The 17,632-nt window shown below is 36.3% G+C and overlaps 1 protein-coding gene across 1 annotated transcript; it reads right to left on the bottom strand.

Moving 5' to 3' along the window:
* Nucleotides 1-8,817: 8,817 nt before the first annotated feature.
* On the bottom strand, nucleotides 8,818-16,365 carry LOC113049908 (voltage-dependent calcium channel gamma-1 subunit-like). Its single transcript, XM_026212647.1, has 4 exons — nucleotides 15,879-16,365; nucleotides 10,851-10,925; nucleotides 10,414-10,551; nucleotides 8,818-10,241 (listed from the first exon to the last, which is right to left on the bottom strand). The coding sequence occupies exons 1-4, from the start codon at nucleotides 16,111-16,113 to the stop codon at nucleotides 10,012-10,014; spliced, it is 678 nt and encodes a 225-aa protein (XP_026068432.1). The 5' UTR covers nucleotides 16,114-16,365; the 3' UTR covers nucleotides 8,818-10,011.
* Nucleotides 16,366-17,632: the final 1,267 nt, after the last annotated feature.

Genomic DNA, 17,632 nt, shown 5'->3' with positions numbered 1-17,632 from the left:
TTCGGCAGAAGAAGGTGTATGATTTACGAGCCAGAGAGAAGTCCTACCAGGTGGGTGATCTTGTTCTAGTGAGGCATCAAATCTTTCTCCCTTCAAAAACTCTTTGTCAAAAGAGCCTCAGACTCTTCTCACCATGGATTCTAACAGTGATCCATATCATTGTGGAAAAGAGGGGACGAAGACAAAAAGGGGGCGACTTGTTTCGGGCCCCAAGTCATTATATGGACTAAAAAAAATAAATAAAAAAAAAGAGAAGAGAAGAGAAGAAGAAAAAAAAAGAGAGAAAGAAGAAAAGTAACTATTCACCCTCAGTAGTGCAGAAGGGACTCTGCCAAGCTAAAAAAAAAATGGGGGGTGGTGTTATAAGTGTTAGTTAATTAAATATAAGTTTAGTTGCAGTTATGTTTTATGTTATAATGAGTTCTGTATTGTCCAATTAGATGCTGTTACATCATTGCATGGGGACTAGTTTTACTGATTGTTATGTTCAGAGTTAGTATGCTTGCAGGTTCTGGTGCAGATGGTTGTAGTAAACCCATCAGCACTGGGCAAGAGCATAACCCCGCTGCTGTAAATCTATACTTTACTAAGTAAAGTTCCTTCAACGGATTGTCTTTGTTGTGTGCTTCTCTCCACGCCTCCACTGACACTGATAGACTAACGTTACAGACGAGAGCACAACAATATAAATAAAAAGAAAAGGAGTAGGCAGACAAAAAACATAATAGAGAGTGCTAGTTTTAGCAGACGGAAGAGATGTGTCTTTAGCCATTTTTTGAAGATTGGATTAAAACTGGCAGGTCATTCCACCAGCAGGGAACAGTTTAGGTGAAAGTCTGTAAAAGTGATTTTGTGCCTCTTTGGGATGCAATTTGGACTCCAAATGACAGCTACATTGCCCTGACCAATCATAGCAAGTTCAAACTTAAATTTTTGATATATTTTTATAACATTTTTTGTGAATCTTTCACATGATTGTTCAGTGTTGAACCTGAATCATCTATCAAATGAGTTAAACATGAGAGGAATCTGAATGTTATACACAATGAGAATAATCAGCTAATATAGAGTGAAGATGTTCTTGTACTGTAGCCTAACATTTACATATTCATTTGGCAGACTCTTTTATCCAAAGCGACTTACATTTGAGGACTACAACAAGAGATGAGTTTTCAATTGTTTCTTGAAAATTGACTGGGATTCGGCTGTCCATATGGAGATAGATAGGTCATTCCAATAGCAAGAAACGCTGAAAGAAAGTGTCTGTAATGGCAGGACTCAGACAATCATTGTAGATCCAAGTGCAATCTTTTATCAAAACACGCTGTGGTCAAAACAGGCAAGGTCCAAACACCAGCAGGTGTTTTAGGAATATCCAAGGGCAAAACAGAATCGTAATCCAGAAATGTGCAATGGTCAGGGCAGGCAGCAAATGTTCACAAAACAAAAGGCAATGGTCTAAGGTCAAAATCAAAATGGGCAATCCAAAGTAACAAAACATGACAAAGAAAGCAAGACAATGGCATGAAACAAGACAATGGGAATGGCAGGGAAAAACACTTGGTAAAGTCCACCTCAGCAAAACAATAGTTCACAGGTTCTTCTCCTTCTCCTTCTCCTTCTCCTTCTCCTTCTCCTTCTCCTTCTTCTGTTGTTTTAATGGCAGTTAGCAAATAATCTAAAGGTGCATTGTCTGCCACCTACTGGATTGGAGTATGGAGCACTACTTGGTTGAATATACTTGGTGCAAAAAAAAAAAGAATACACCATGGCACTTGACACACATTGCTGCCCCAGAAAAACAAACTGCATCCACTGTTCGTGTAATGGTGGTTTTTAGGGAAGCTAAATACGGTAAACTTTCCCTCACATCCAAAACTGCACTTGTTTGGAGGCATTCTCGAATAAATCCTAAGCAGCGCTGGCGACAATTTTGAAGCGTGTTGATGTGCGCAGTCTCGCTCTCCGCTGGTCAATGTGTGTGCGCGGGCATGCTTTTCCTGGAGAAATGCTCATATAAGGACTTCCGTTCTGGTCTACGTCATTAGATCCACAATCGGAAAAAAACAGCCGAAACTTGTACCAACCCGAAAGATTTTCAGCACAGAAATTCTCAGTCATTCTTCTAAATGATTATTTTTTTAACTTTGGCCACGTTTAGCATGAGAATCCCTCTCTTTAACACTGTTAACAACTCTGAATATACGAAACACCATTGTACCCCCCCCACCCCCCTAATGTATTGTTAAACGATTACTTTTAATGGCAAATCTATTTCGCTTTTATGTATCTCCTTATGTATGAATAGGTCTATTTCTGGCATTGGGTAGAACCATAGGGGTATAGATGGAATTACAACAGAAGGGGCTACCTCTATCTCGGTTATACTCTTTTCTTGTGCCTCCTTATTTGCTACCCAGCCAAAACTATTTATATATCCATATTCAAACTCCCAACAGGTTTCCAGTACCTTTTTAACTGGATGTCTTTCATCATGTCCTTTTACACTGATCCAATATCTCATTGTTAACTTTGTCCTACGAACTTCTAGTGGCATTTCTCCCATCTCTACTTGAATAGATGGTACTGGAGATGTTCTAAATTCTCCACAGCTGATCCTTAGAGCAGTGTTGAGTACTCGAGACTCTGTCTTGAACTAGGTCTCAAGACCGTATTTCATTGTTCTTGGTCTTGTCATGGACTCGTGTGCATTTTGACTCTGTATTGACTCGAACTCGAACATATTAGGAATCAGACTTATTCCTGAGTCCACTCCAGTCCCAATCAAAATATTTCATGATTATTACTGTATGTTAATATTTCTTTGGTTTCGTGGAAAGAATCGTGGAATACAGTCATAAAAATGGAATTTACAGTTTAACACGGAATATCACAGAATTTGTCCAATTCTAAATAAATTAATCAAAAGTAGGTCATTTCACTTACATCAAATCACGACATGGACTAGCTAGTACCTATAAATATTAAGCCGGAAAAGTATATTTAAATATGAATCCTGTGGGCTATGTTCTATGGGATGAAATTAGACTCGAAATGATTAATAGATGCAAGCAAAAATATCGATGTACTATATAAATTTTATACATGTATCTTACGAACCACAAACAAAAGTCTTTCAATTTGATTCGGGATTAAATTATTGTGCAGCGATTTGTATATATGCAGACATGTTTGTGAATAAAAAATATTTCTGTTCTGCATTAATATAGCCTATCATAAATTGCTCATGCAAAAAGGAATCCATGCATATGTGGATCGGGTGACATGCGTGCATTAATTGACATCTAGTTCGAGTAGATATGGTTCGGTTCATTTGGATTTTGAGACGTAATTTTCACAGTTTTCAGCATTTCACGTCCAACACACACACAACTACTAACGAACAAGGCCCAGTGCAATTCATTAACGTGTACACGATTTGAAAAATTTGCGAATGTGCGTCACTACACTGAAACAAATGCTTCTGCAGAGTGAAGAATTACATTAATGTGCAGCATTTTGTTCAAATGGAGACATATTTGTGAAAACAAATGTTACAGTTTGTATAAAAAAAATTATCATAATTTTTGCATGTAGGGATTAAAATCTGCATTTGTGGATCAGGTGACCCGTGAGCATTCATCCTCGTCTCTTCTGAGTCAATTTTATTTGAATCATTAGAAATGTTTTTTTTTTTTTTTTTTTTTTTTTTGGTTCTGCTCTTTAAGCCTTGCCCAATTCACACATTCACAGCTGAGCTAACGAAACACAGTGACCACTAGATGGCACTACAACCCCACTCACGTGTGCATTCCATTGTGTACAGTTTTATGAACGTTACATTGTGTTTTCTTTGTTTCTTTTTGGTTTGGCTATTCTCTGTCCGTAAAAATACAATAAAAATGTTTTATTGAACTTGTTCTAACTTAACTTGTCTTAAGACACCGAAAAGCTTATATTAATTTGGTCAAACAAGAACTTTGTGACAATAGTCTATATATAATAGTCTTTTTCTGTAATTGAGCGGCACGTTGTCAGTTATCGATCGTGACTCGAACTAGACGTCAATTAATGCACACGTGTCACCCGTTCCACATATGCATGGATTCCTTTTTGCATGAGCAATTTATGATATATTAATGCAGAACAGAACATTTTTATTCACAAACATGTCTGCATTTGTATAAATTGCTGCACAATAATTTAATCCCGAATCAAATTGAAAGACATTTGTTTGTTGTTTGTAAGATACATGTATAAAATTGATGTAGTACATCAATATTTTGCGTGCATCTATTAAAGCTGCGGTAGGGAACTTTTGACGCTCTAGCGGTTAATAAACAGAACTGCTTGCGTCTTGCGGAAGAACATCGTAGCCGGAACTACTTCTCTCTGTTTATGTCAATGAAGAATCACAAAGGTACTGGGTTACTCCGCCGCGGTACCCCCGAAGCAAGCTAAAATAGTCCAAATATAAACACTTATTATAGGTGCACCCTAGTGATTCAGGACAAGCCAAAAACACGGTTTGGAAAATGGATTCATGGTGTACTCGCTTATTATATACATTTTTTTTTACATTTTGAACACAAACAAAGTTACGGACCGCAGTTCTGATTGGTTGTTTTTTACCGGGAGCGATGGAGTTTCTGCAAATGGCAATAGGACCACTGGGAGGAGCCGGAGGAGCTTGATTTTTTTCACAGATTATCTGTCTCATATTCTGCTGTCAGGATATAATGACAGGTTTAATAAATATGTAAAAAATATTTTTTTACAAAAGTTCCCTACAGCACCTTTAATCATTTTGAGTCTAATTTCATCCCATACATTTTTCTCAATAGAATATACTAACCTTGATATTACCATTCTCTCCATAAGCTTACATAAGTTTGATATCAGTGCTATTGGCCTATAGCTTCTTGGTTGAGCTTTGTCTTTCCCTGGCTTAGCAATGGTTTCAACCAAAGCCGCGTTTCCACCGCAGGAACTTTACCCAGGAACTAGGGACTTTGGCCTGGTACTCGGTGTGTTTTCACCGCAGGAACCAGGAACTAAATAAAGTTCTGGGTAAAATAAAAAAAAATGCCCCTCAGAAAGTCCCTACTGGCGAGGTAGTACTTTTTTTAAGTTCTGGACCTTTCGGGGGTGGGACTTGGGCGCTAAACATCCTGATTGGTTGAGTTCACGCAGCATTGGTTGAGTTCAACCACCATTCATTCGGATCAACATTTTCAAAATATTACTGTTATTATGTCATGAAATGTCATTTCAAAAGTATTTAAGACGAGAATGTAGTTGTTTAAAACTCAAATCTGTGGTTATTTATAAAGACAGAGCCTATTTAAAAATGCATTTCGTCAATCTCGAAGGTGGTGAGCTCCACATGATCAGCGAGAGCTCAGTGATGATGTATCCGCCGAGGGCAGCCTCCTCACCTCGGCTAGAACTTCTGATATGTGCCGCTGGCTCTGATGTCTCGTTAGTGGCAAAACATAAAATATAATTATGTTTTGGGTAAATCTAACAGGTAATCTTTGGTCTGTGTTCATTTTATCTATATGTTAAAATGAAAATAAAAAAGGCAAATTTATAAAATATTTCGTTTCATTGTAATGGCATATATACACATTTCCCTGAACTAAGAACATTTCAGCTGTTATTATGTTTAAATGAAAACGAAAGGAGACAGTGGTATTTGATATCATATTTCGTTTTATTGGTAATGTACAGTGAGGAAAATTGCAGTAGTCAAGGCATACTGACTTATGTTATCAAGTACGCTGCTGTTTGCAGAATTACTGTCGAATGTCCGAAGTCTGAACTACCGAAGATGCACGTCCAAAATCTTTGTATTGAACACTTTGTTTTGAGAAAAGTGCGCAGATCTACGTCACCAGTCTATTTGCCTAATCTTCCCGGTACTTTAGACCGCGGTGGAAACGCAGAGATCAGCAGGTCTGGGGGGGGGGGGGGGGGGGGGGGGTAGTTCCTGGGGAAAAAAGTTCCTGGTACAAATGTTCTGGGTAATTTCGGTGGAAACGCGGCACAAGACTCCTGAACACATATTATATCTGGGCATCTTTCTTGTTTTAATATAAAGTTCTTAAACTCCTGTCCATTTGGAATCAAACTTCTTGCGTTCCATTCCAATATCTGTAAGACCATTATGATCACCACATGTTGTCTGGGTGTTTCCTGCCTGTACTTTCAGTTTTTCATTTATCATCTCCACACCGATTCCCTCTATTTCCAAATACTTTTCTGCTGCTCTCACTGTGATTTTAATTCTCTCTGTCCAACTTTCCGTTTGTGCTGAGCAATTTACCACTTCAACTATAAATGCTACAAAAGACACTATATCAATCTCCAGTGAATCATCCTCAGTCTCTTCTATGCCTTTGTTCATTCTCTGAGGTTCAACTTTCTCAATTTCTTTTCTTTTTTTGTTTCCTGTTCCACTTTCTTCAGGGCCTCAGCATATGTTAACCCATCTTCCACTCTTCTGTTGTCATGTCAATCAGGATTCCTGTTATTACTAAATTTTTCTCTTCGGGAATTGAACTTACTACTTTTTTCCCCAATAACGTCTTGATTCCTAGTGCCTTTTTTTGTTGCTTGTTATCCTTACAAAATAATAACAATTTACCACCACTTAAAATTTTTGCATTATCAATCGGCCCTATTTCATCATTAATCGCTTTAGTTAATTTCAGCGGGTTTATTGCAGATTCAGATACGAATTGTATCATTACCTTGTATTCCTCCTTTCTTCTCCTTAACTGATGTCTTCCCTTCTCACTATCAGAATCCAAATCGGACCCCAGTTTGACTTTCTTTTTTCGATTTTCAACTACCTTCCATTCATTACCTCCTTTCTCCACATCCAACACTTCTTACTCCATTTCTGGATTGCTTCCGGAATCACCACAGCTTCCTACCATGCGCAGTCCACTCTCAATCCAGCTGTTGCCAACCGCCAGCTTACCATGAGTCCTAACCTCCGCCATCACCGTGATCACTCGTGCCGTCCCTTGCAAGTTCTGTTTGGCATGGCCAAACAGGAAGTATATAACAGGAAGTAACCATAGGACAAGCAGAGTCGTAAACAGTCAGTGCAGAGGTGAGAGTTCCCTCTGCTGGCTAGGCGTTACAGAGTACCAGAGGAACCCTGCCAAAAAGCTTGTATTTCACACTTTGGAGCATGAGGAAGCCCCCTCGAAATGCCACTGGGCTAGTTTTGAGTACCAATTGGGCGGATTTTGTTGTGAGAACCTGGCAACCCTGTCTCTGAGTGTTTCTGGTAGAACTGAACTGATTCAACATTGAACTGACTGGAGTTAAATAATTACACTATTGTCTTCAACTGAGCTGCTTTTCATTTAATTGAACTTGTTTTATAATTGATGATCTTTACACAGATATTGAACTGAACTGAATCCACATTGTACTGAATAGAGCTGAATAATGACACTATTGTCTATTTATACCTACTTTATAGTAGAATTTGGATTTATCTTATGTTTAAAGTTGGCGTCACTCATTCTGTTACTTCCCTATTTATTACTTTTGAAATGATCTCTTTTGTATAAAGCACTATATTAATAAAGGTGACTTGACTTTGACCAGTACTGTCAAGTTTTCTTTATCACAACTCTTATTGCTCTGAGATGTGCCAGAAAAATTGCAGAAAATGACAATAAAAGTTAAGTTAATGTGTTCATATGATGCAATTTCAAGTTTTCCTTTCTCTTTGGAGTGTTATAACTGTTTGTACATACATAGTACCAAGTTACAAAAAAGTTGAGGCCACTGTCTTAAAAAGTTAAGACTCTTCTAAGCCCTCCTAAAACGTAGTTTAAACACACCACAACATGTTTACATCACTGTGTGGGGAAATTTACATAACACCACCCAAATGTTCAGAAACAAAATATTCTTCCCAAAGGAAAAAGGTATAACTTTTATTCTCACTGTAGTATTGTTGCTACCACCGCCATGTCGCGAAGACACTGTCCTTTGTTGTGAAAGTGAAAATACTTTGTTTGGCCTTCCAAATGAGGACACATCAGTTGTTTTTGTTGTATTTACTACACTGTTGTAACAGAACAGTTCAAACAAAATATTCAGATGAGTGCGTCGCATTTGATGGAGAACTCTTTTCCTAAATCTGGGAGAGTAGCCTACAATGCCAGTGTTCTGATAAATAATGCTAACTCACAGCCTGTAAGTAAGCTTTCACTGCCACTGATGATTCAAATATGGGTTTTGAGCAGTGTAGAGTAGAGCTTGTTGTTTTTCATTTTTCCGATCACAAATGCAGACATGGTTTTATGTTTATGCGGCGCGATGCAACGCAACACATAAAAAGACAGTATAAGTCATTGTAATTAATTAATTAATTAATTATGTCCCCACTGGATGCTACAAATGCCTCGTTTGTAATGGGTGTTCGGTCAATCACAATGCACTGCATAGCTGACCAATCAACGTACACCTCGCTTTTCAGACCGATGAGCTTTGTAAAAATCGGCGTGTTTCAGAAAGGCGGGGCATAGAGGAGAAACAATAATGGACAGTACTGTGGAATTTTTTTTCTTCCTTAAACCCCATAAACACATTTCATTACACCAAATACACAAAACAGCATTCTTTTTTTAGCAATGTCATATGACCCCTTCAAGACTCACCAGCGTAAAAGACACTTATAGTAGATAAACCATCACATACTATGAAATAATATTTTATTTGTAAGTATTGACTGGTTGATTTTGCTTTAGTATACATGCAGTATGTATAGTATGACTCGTTGACAAGTGTTTTTTTTTTTTTACTGACATGAATGTTATGCATAATAAGTGGTTCATACAGTTCAGTACACATATAGGAGTTAGCTTATGTTTTTATTAGAAATACATGACATAGGGTTGTAACAGAAATACATTTTTTTTTTTCTGGTGGGCAGCATAACAAGATCCAAACATCCATGGTCTCTTGTTCTGCATGCATCAAAATAAATAAATAAAATAAAATAAAAAACTAAGCTTTATCTATCAAATTATATATGTTTTTTTTATATAATTTGCCATAGCATATGGTAAATAAATAAAAAAAATATGGTGTTTGTCTTTGTTTTGTTTTTGTTTTTTTGTTGCCATTGCAAAATTACAGAAAGTCAAAGTGGAGAATTGAGAGGAACATGATCAGTAAAAGACCACAAGCAGGTTTTGGTTGCCCAAGCATTTCCCACAAGGCTGTGGATTTGTCACCATATTGGTGTTTGTCACTGACAATGATCCCCACATTCTAAATCCTAATGCAAACTTTATAAAACAGTTTGTTTGGGAACCAGATTACAAAGTTATGTGTTTCAATTAATTTCAAAAAGCCTGATGAATTTAAATAGACAGTAGATTTTATATTAAAATATTTTTATACATACAGTATAAGGCAGTTTGGGTGAATCACCACCCAAAAAGAGGGTGCAAAATTTCTGATCTAGAGGTTACAGCTTGATACACAGATTAGCCAGGCTTGTGCAGACCCCAAAATGGGTCCAAATTATAAATCACAGAAGCACATTCTTCTCAAAAGATATTGAGCACACCATTCCATTTCAAGCTTATAAACACAGTTTGTGGGTGCGTTTCAGGAAGCTGTAGACTTGGAAAGTCTCAGAATATTTTTACTGTTTCACATAAGAGTGAGATTGATGTCATTTTATTTGCATCTGCAATATCTGAAATTATTCCAAAATTTCTGGCCAAGCATTCAGTAACCGCAGCAGACCAAACATTTACATTCTGCTCTAGGCAGTTGAGAACATCACTGTGCCATGATGTAAAAGGGTGTGTTACACACCTACATTCTTCAGTGCCAGTTTGCAAGGGAAAAAGGGACATTACTGAGCTAATTTTAAGACCTCTGCTTGTCAAGCTCTGACATTGCATCTTAGAGGTCTAGTTATATTTTCAGACAATTGTTATGTGGCTGGCATTTGGAATTCCTGCTCTATATCTGTTCAGGCTCAGCATCCATGCAGGTTTCCCATGGATTTCTAGGCATCTGTGGCATGGAGACTATCAACAGACCTATTCCACTGAGGAAGAGCAGGACAAAAGCTGTACACGCACACGCAAACGACCAGGAATAGTAATACTCGATCCAGATAGTTTCCTCACTTTCTATCATCCTCTTGACTGACTGACGCATTACCTCTACTGAGATGATAGCACACAGACCTGAGGACAGAAAAGATAAGAAAATCATGTACAGTGGCCTCAAAAGTAATTTCTTTTTTCCTATGTGAAATGCAAAGTGTACTTGTGGTATCTTTCCAGTTTTTGGACACAATATTTCAATAAGGTAATTTTCTAAAATGCAGTGTGTAAATTATTAGATGTTCCATCCTACCTGCAAAAGCAAAGAACATGCCAGCAGGCTTGTACAGATAGTCATTTCCCTTTCTGAGGGAACCCAACACACACAATGTGCCCAGAATCATGAAGACAAGACTGAAGATGGCTATGGCAGCTGCTGAGATGTTGTATTCTGAGTAGATAAATCAGCAAGAGCTACATGTCAATGATTTTCAAATATAATATGATAATAAATCTCAAATCTAAAAAAAATATGAAACCCTGCCCCCCTGATGGTGCCCCACTGGGATGGTGCCCTACGCAAACTGTGTACTCTGCATGTAGGAAACAGCGCTACTGAATGTCTATGATACCTATGATTCTTTCCCATTTCATCACCCAAAGTACATACAGCAATAGTAATGGTGAACCACAGCATTCTCCAACCAATAAACTACAATGTAAAGTCAGTTGGTTTTACTATGAACTCACCTCTTTGAGTTTTAACTTCAAAGATCTCAGAATCTTCCCCTGGTGTGAAGTGTCTGAAGTAAGTGCAGTTGATTTCTGAAAAAGAAAAAAGAAGGTTTTTCCTATTTATTATCATGGAAAACTTCATTTATTTTTAATAATTCAACTCAAATTGTGTGATTCGTGTATTAAATAAATTAAATGCACACAAGTTGTTTAAGTCTTTGAGATAGTGAATTGGTGCATTTGTGTTAAAGGTCCCGTTCTTCGTGATTCCATGTTTTAAACTTTAGTTAGTGTGTAATGTTGTTGTTAGAGTATAAATAATATCTGTAAAATTCTAAAGCTCAAAGTTCAATGCCAAGCGAGTGATTTTATTTAACAGAATTTGCCTACAACGAACGACCTGTTTGGACTACATCCCTCTACTTCCTGCAGTAATGACGTCACTAAAACAGTTTTTTGACTAACCTCCGCCCACATGAATACTCAAATAAGGGGGCGTGGTCTTGTTGCGCTCCGACAGAGAAGAGGAAGAGCTGCGTTTGTGTTTGTCACCATGTCATCTAAACGCTGTTATTTTCATCTCGTAGTCCAATCATCTGTGTTTGGGCTTCCCAGGGATGCTGTACTTCGAGATTAATGGTTACAATTTATTTTTAACTTGGTTCCCGAAAATTTTAATCCACATGTAAAACTATATGCAGCACATTTTTCTGAGGACAGTGAGCTTCCTCAATCTCAATCAGTTTAATGCCGGATTCGCACAAAGATTATTCTTGAAAGATGGAGCAGTTCCCACTTTGTCTGGAGAAGGCGTTGTTTATGGACCACAACCGGTAAGTGTATTTTATTATTTAAGTTGGTGCGTTTAACAGTTTCAGTAACTTATTACACAAAGGGAAACGCTGTTTAGCTTTGTTAACTAGATGTTAGGTCTGTGAAAAAAATCGAATGGGATTTTCATGCGCATCTCGTCAGTAAAACGGCTCCTGTGATTATAAGTACATCTCCAGCACATGCATTCTTTTACTGTCTGTGGTTCAGATCAGGATTGCCAGGTTTTCAAAACAAATCCTGCCCACTTGCTTCTCAAAACTACTCCAAAACTAGCCCAATCGTGTTTCCAGGAGGGCAGCGTGCTCTAAGCTGGTGTCAAATCACAACACAGGAACCACTGGCCAAATCAGAACTCATTACGTATTTCTGAAGGAGGGACTTCATAGAACAAGGAAGTCATCAGCCCGTTTTTATAACACGTCCCCTTGGAATTATAAGGCTTTATCTGACATTTTTGTCAAAATTGAGTTATTCACATATTCTTATTCTGTGACAATTTATTTACATTATGTGATGCTTTATTTTAAGTTGTGTACATTTTGGGATTTTTTATTGAAAAAACAAAAAGGTTCTATCTACAGAAGTCTATGGAACACAAAAACTTTAAAGCTCAATATCTCAAAACTACTCAGAACGCAGATAGAACCTTATAATTCCAAGGGGACGTGAATTGTGTGAAAAATACTGTGTTTACTGTGAAAACTGTGATACTGTGAAACATGAACACATGTTATATTGCACACTGTAAACACAATCAAAGCTTCAAAAAAGCACGAAAAACGGGAACTTTAAATGTGAGCCAAAATCATCACAATTAAAAGAACCAATGACTTAAACTACTTCAGTCTGTGTGCACTGAATTTATTTAATACACAAGTCACACAATTTGAGTTGAATTGCTGAAATAAATGAACTTTTCCACAACATTCTATTTTATTGAGCTACACCTGTATATTTTAAAGAAACATGATTTAAGAATGTTTAAGTGAAAATCTATTTTGTATTCTGGAAAAAAATATAGCTAAAAAACTTTTGCTGATCAGTGTCTAATTATAAGCATGGGGCTATTCAGCCCCTCACAAGAATTCTTGTGTGAGTCACCTGTTTACTTATGTGTCAACTGCAGAGTATTTTTTTACATCCCATGTAATTTCACAAGCAGCTAAATATAAAAGCTGAGTTATTTGACAACTGTTAGTCTCAGAGTTTGCTCCATGGCACTGCCATGTGTGACACAGAATGAACATATGAGGCAACAGAAGACTAAATGCTCTACAGATTAAATGCTCTAATGAGACAATCGATGTTTAAAAAGGGAGAACAGGTTTGTAACAAAATCTTTCAGTCTGGTGTTGTTCACCTGGAATGGTATTGCTTTATTTTAAGAAATGACTAATGATGAGATGTAGGTCTTGTTTCACAACTATATTTTTCCATGATGACTGACAAAATATGTAGTTCTCCGTGGCATATTGAGATACTATTTCACATTGTGCCAAATAAAAAACAAACGGTAGAATCAAGTGCCTTGTATTGATGTGATGCAAAAAAACAGCCTCTCAGGAACATATCACTTGTCTATATTTTTTAAATATGACACAGAGCAAAGCTTATTTTGAATAGTCAGGCACTTCCTGAATCTGTCATGGATCTAAAATGGGATGACTGTAAAAGGTTTTTGTCTTTCAGACCTGCCTGTCAGTTTGTACCACCACATCCTGTCATGTTCAAATAAAATCAATGCCTCTTTTTGATCTGCATTTCAAGGCAGCACCAATAAACTAGAGAGAAGAAGAAGCATTCACGTCAAGTAATTCATATATATTTACTAATGCTGCAGGTATAGACCAGCAAAATCTTGATAAGTTCTGAAAAATAGATATGTCACTGTTAGCATAATATAAGTTAAAAAATTTTCCCTATATAGTTCCCTGATGATTTGGGAACTCAGTCAAAAGAGGGCCAATAGGTGTGCCTGTGTTGTGAAAAAGGTGGTAGGCATCTATACTGTTCTCTCAGTTGTGACTGTCAGTCACAGTAGTGGAATTGTACCACACTTAAATTCAGAGTGTCTCCCCACTTGAGACAGCTGATTATTTACACAGCCTAATTATAGTTTGTACTGACTACATTTACGAGGGCAGTCACACACGTCCTCACACAGCTGCTATGTTTTAACATATTAAACAAAAATAAATGTAACTGTTAAATTCAAGTTTGGGGCAAATAATAATAATAATGAAAATTACAATTTACAGATCAGCATATTTAATATGGTTAGTGTTAGGTGTCGCGGCTTTGGGGATTAGTAAGGCAGCATAAATTTATGATTTTAATAATTTAATTGTAAATGTAAGTCATCTGTTTAATTATAACATAATCATTATTATTATGTTGTTATTATGGCTGTATGTAGAGTATGAATAGCATCTAACAATATAATTAGTGCAAAGAAAATACTGCTATTTATATTTGTGTAAACTGTATCTGTCAATATTTGCATTATACATACAAACATACATACATACATACATATATATATATATATATATATATATATATATATATATATATGTATATATATATTATATATATTTAACCACTATCATCAGGGCTTTATCACTTCCTGTCTGTCAGGTTTAGAGTCAGAAATAGTCCACAACTTTTAGGCACTTCCTGTCATCCTGCTTACAGCTTTCCCACTTTAGCAGTGATTTGTTGAAGTTGTCATAGGACCTAAATAAGTCCCACAGACAGGTAAATCCCAGAAGATCTGCAGACCAGCCATGAGCCTGGGCCTAAAAGACTAAGGAACTCTCTGTGTGAAGACTCTCAAATTACACAGTCATTTGAAGGAGGAAGGAGCTAAATTTGGGCAAAGTTTGAAGGAAAAACATATTTTGCTTTAAATAATTAACTTGTGGTTAATTATTTTTCTTCAAAATAATAGCAAAGTCATCAAAACTATGAAAAAAAAGAATGGATGAGTGGGAATAATGTATTGACTAAAAGCGTAAAAAAAAAAAATCTCTTACATATAAAAACTTTATCTACTTTTTAAAATAAAAATATAATATTTTGGCATCTTCAAAGTAGCCATCCTTTACAGGTCTGCACATTCATTCTCTACTAATTATTAATTTTCTAATTATTCAATAAATGACTGGAGAAATTACCATGTATGCAAGGCATGCTATCCATGCCTTTTTATCAGTTATGTCAATTTTTATGTTCATTTTCTACAAATATAATCACCATCATCATCATTATTACATTTCGTCCATGTAAAACACAGACCTTTAGATCATCAGCTTTTAAGATAAGGATAAATTATAGAGATAAAGTGTCAACCCTAATCCTATTATGATCCTATACAATTCTGTCTAACAATTCTGTATAATTCTTCCCTAACACTTTGACAAATAATTAGTTAATCATTTTCATTAATAACATTCACAAACATTTTTATTATATAATACCTAAAGCCATTATTAGACAGTTAGGAAGAATTAGAAATATGATTAACTTGATATATTTTTATGTTCATATATAATCATGTACATGCATATATAGTGCTTTGTTAAACATTATATAATAGTTGTTAATGAGAGTAAATGAGAACCTTACCAATACTTTTTCTTTAGGAATACGTTCGTATTTGCACTTGTTCTTTTCCATTCCACAGTATAACATTTTTCATTCGGCATATTGTTTGACGTATCTTTTGCTAACTGCTTTGGTTATTGGCATTAAACATTATATAATGTGTTGTAAAATAAAAATCAATTTCACACTTTAGAGATCTGGAGGTAGGGACTAAATAACCAGATAGATTAAAGATGAACTAATAGCCTTATCTAATAAGACACACTCTCCTATTATTTTAAAGTTACTGCAAAAATGTATCATGAAGCAATACACCTTACAATTTTATGTTAACATATGCTCTGAAACTTTGAACTTTTGAATAAACGTTTGAAAATGTTTTGATTTAAACCATTTAGATTTCAATCAGATGCCTTTAGTTTCACTTTAACTAGCCTCGATGCTTTAAAAAGAAATGTTTCACCTGCTTTACCTCAAAAAGTGAAGACAACAACAATAACAAAAACCAAATTACATAAACATTATGAAGAGTCTTTATGATCTTGAGCAAGAGAACCAGGCAGTCCTGTTTATCTGATCAACATTTTTCGCTTTGTCACTTACCCCCCGGTAAGCTGATAGGTCCACAGCCTTTACCAATTAATTCCTCATCCTCAATATAGATGTGTTTCTTACAAAGTTTCCAAAGGCCAAAGTGGGCTGCCTCACATGTTGCGTTTACGTTCTCCACTCGAGGACTCAACACGGCCCAGTGGTCTGTCACCACTGCTGTTAACATGCACACCGAGCCTACCATTATCACAAAAAACAAGATTTTTGTCTTGGTTTCCTTCTGCATTTTGTCCAGTATCCACGGCTTATGGACAAATAAAATGGAAAATGACACAAGATAAGAATCACTAACAGTACAGAACAGAGACCTGGTCCAGTTCGTTCTTGATTCTTAAAGTCTCTGTGCAGGACTTTGCCTGTGCATGGATAAAAGGAAGCAAATGCTAGTGTCCTAGTATTTATGCTGAGAGGTCAGACTCAAACCACAGCTGTTGAAGCTCGTCAGTAAAGCTGATGGCCAAATGGACTTGTCTCACATGAGGTCTTTGGCGGCTGAGTTGGGCTTCTATATATGTGTGCTGTGAGTCTAATATTTGGCTGTTGACAGATCAGGTTTAATCTGCCATTACTAGGGCGTGACAATTGCATGACAAGAATTAATCATTAGGTATAAGTGGGACTGAATATAATGTGAGGCAAACTGGACTAAATTTAACTCTTAAAAACTTAAGAAAAGTATATTTTAAGTCTAGAACAGCTGATAAGTTAAACAGCGATTCAATTCTATAAGAGCTTTCAAAATAGACTCAATCAGGGCTCGACATTAAGTCTTGACATGTGCTTGTCCTTCGTATAAGTAAATCAGTCATTCACATGTCCGAGTAAAAAAATTACTTGTCTGGGGCAATATATATATATATATATATATATATATATATATATATATATATATATATATATATATCTCCAATCTGAAGCAATGGTCTCATCAGTGCTCTGTGAGGTCTTACTTTAATCAGCATAATTGTGATATTTGCCTTAAATTGACTTCTAAGACACTTTTTAACTTTATGAAGGGCAATATTTTCCTAACCTAAATGTATGCCATCATTTACATCAAATTCTTACATTTTATTAAAGAGTTCATATGGCGTTGCTAAAAATATATATTATTTTGTGTAATGCAAAGTGTTTATTTGGTTTAAGGTAAAAAAAAAAAAAAAAAAAGCTACTTTCCACATAATGTACTTTATTGTTGCTCCTCTATGATTTTTACAAAGCTCATCATTCTGAAAAGGGAGGTGTACACTGATTGATCAGCTATCCAGTGCACAGTGATTGGCCGAATGCCTCGAGCATTCAAGTCAAATCACCTTTATTTATATAGCGCTTTAAACAAAAAAGATTGCGTCAAAGCAACTGTACAACATTAATTCGGAAAACCGTATCAATAATGCAAAATGACAGTTAAGTCAGTTCATCATTGAATTCATTGATGTCATCATCTCAGTTCAGTTTAAATAGTATTTGTGCAATCATTTCCAATCAAGTCAACGATATCGCTGTAAATGCAGTGTCCCCAACTAAGCAAGCGAGAGGCAACAGTGGCAAGGAACCGAAACTCCATCGGTGACAGAATGGAAAAAAAACCTTGGGAGAAACCAGGCTCAGACTGGGGGCCAGTTCTCCTCTGACCAGAAAAAACCAGCAGTTAAATTCCAGGCTGGAGCAAAGTCAGATTGTACAGAACAATCATCTGTTTCTTGTGGTCTTGTCCCGGTGGTCTTCTGAGACAAGGTCTTTGA

Source organism: Carassius auratus, chromosome 30, assembly GCF_003368295.1.
Source record: "Carassius auratus strain Wakin chromosome 30, ASM336829v1, whole genome shotgun sequence".
In the NCBI taxonomy this organism is placed as follows: domain Eukaryota; kingdom Metazoa; phylum Chordata; class Actinopteri; order Cypriniformes; family Cyprinidae; genus Carassius; species Carassius auratus.
The sequence above is the reverse complement of the archived record's forward strand: the minus strand, read 5'-3'. Positions and strand labels throughout refer to the sequence as shown.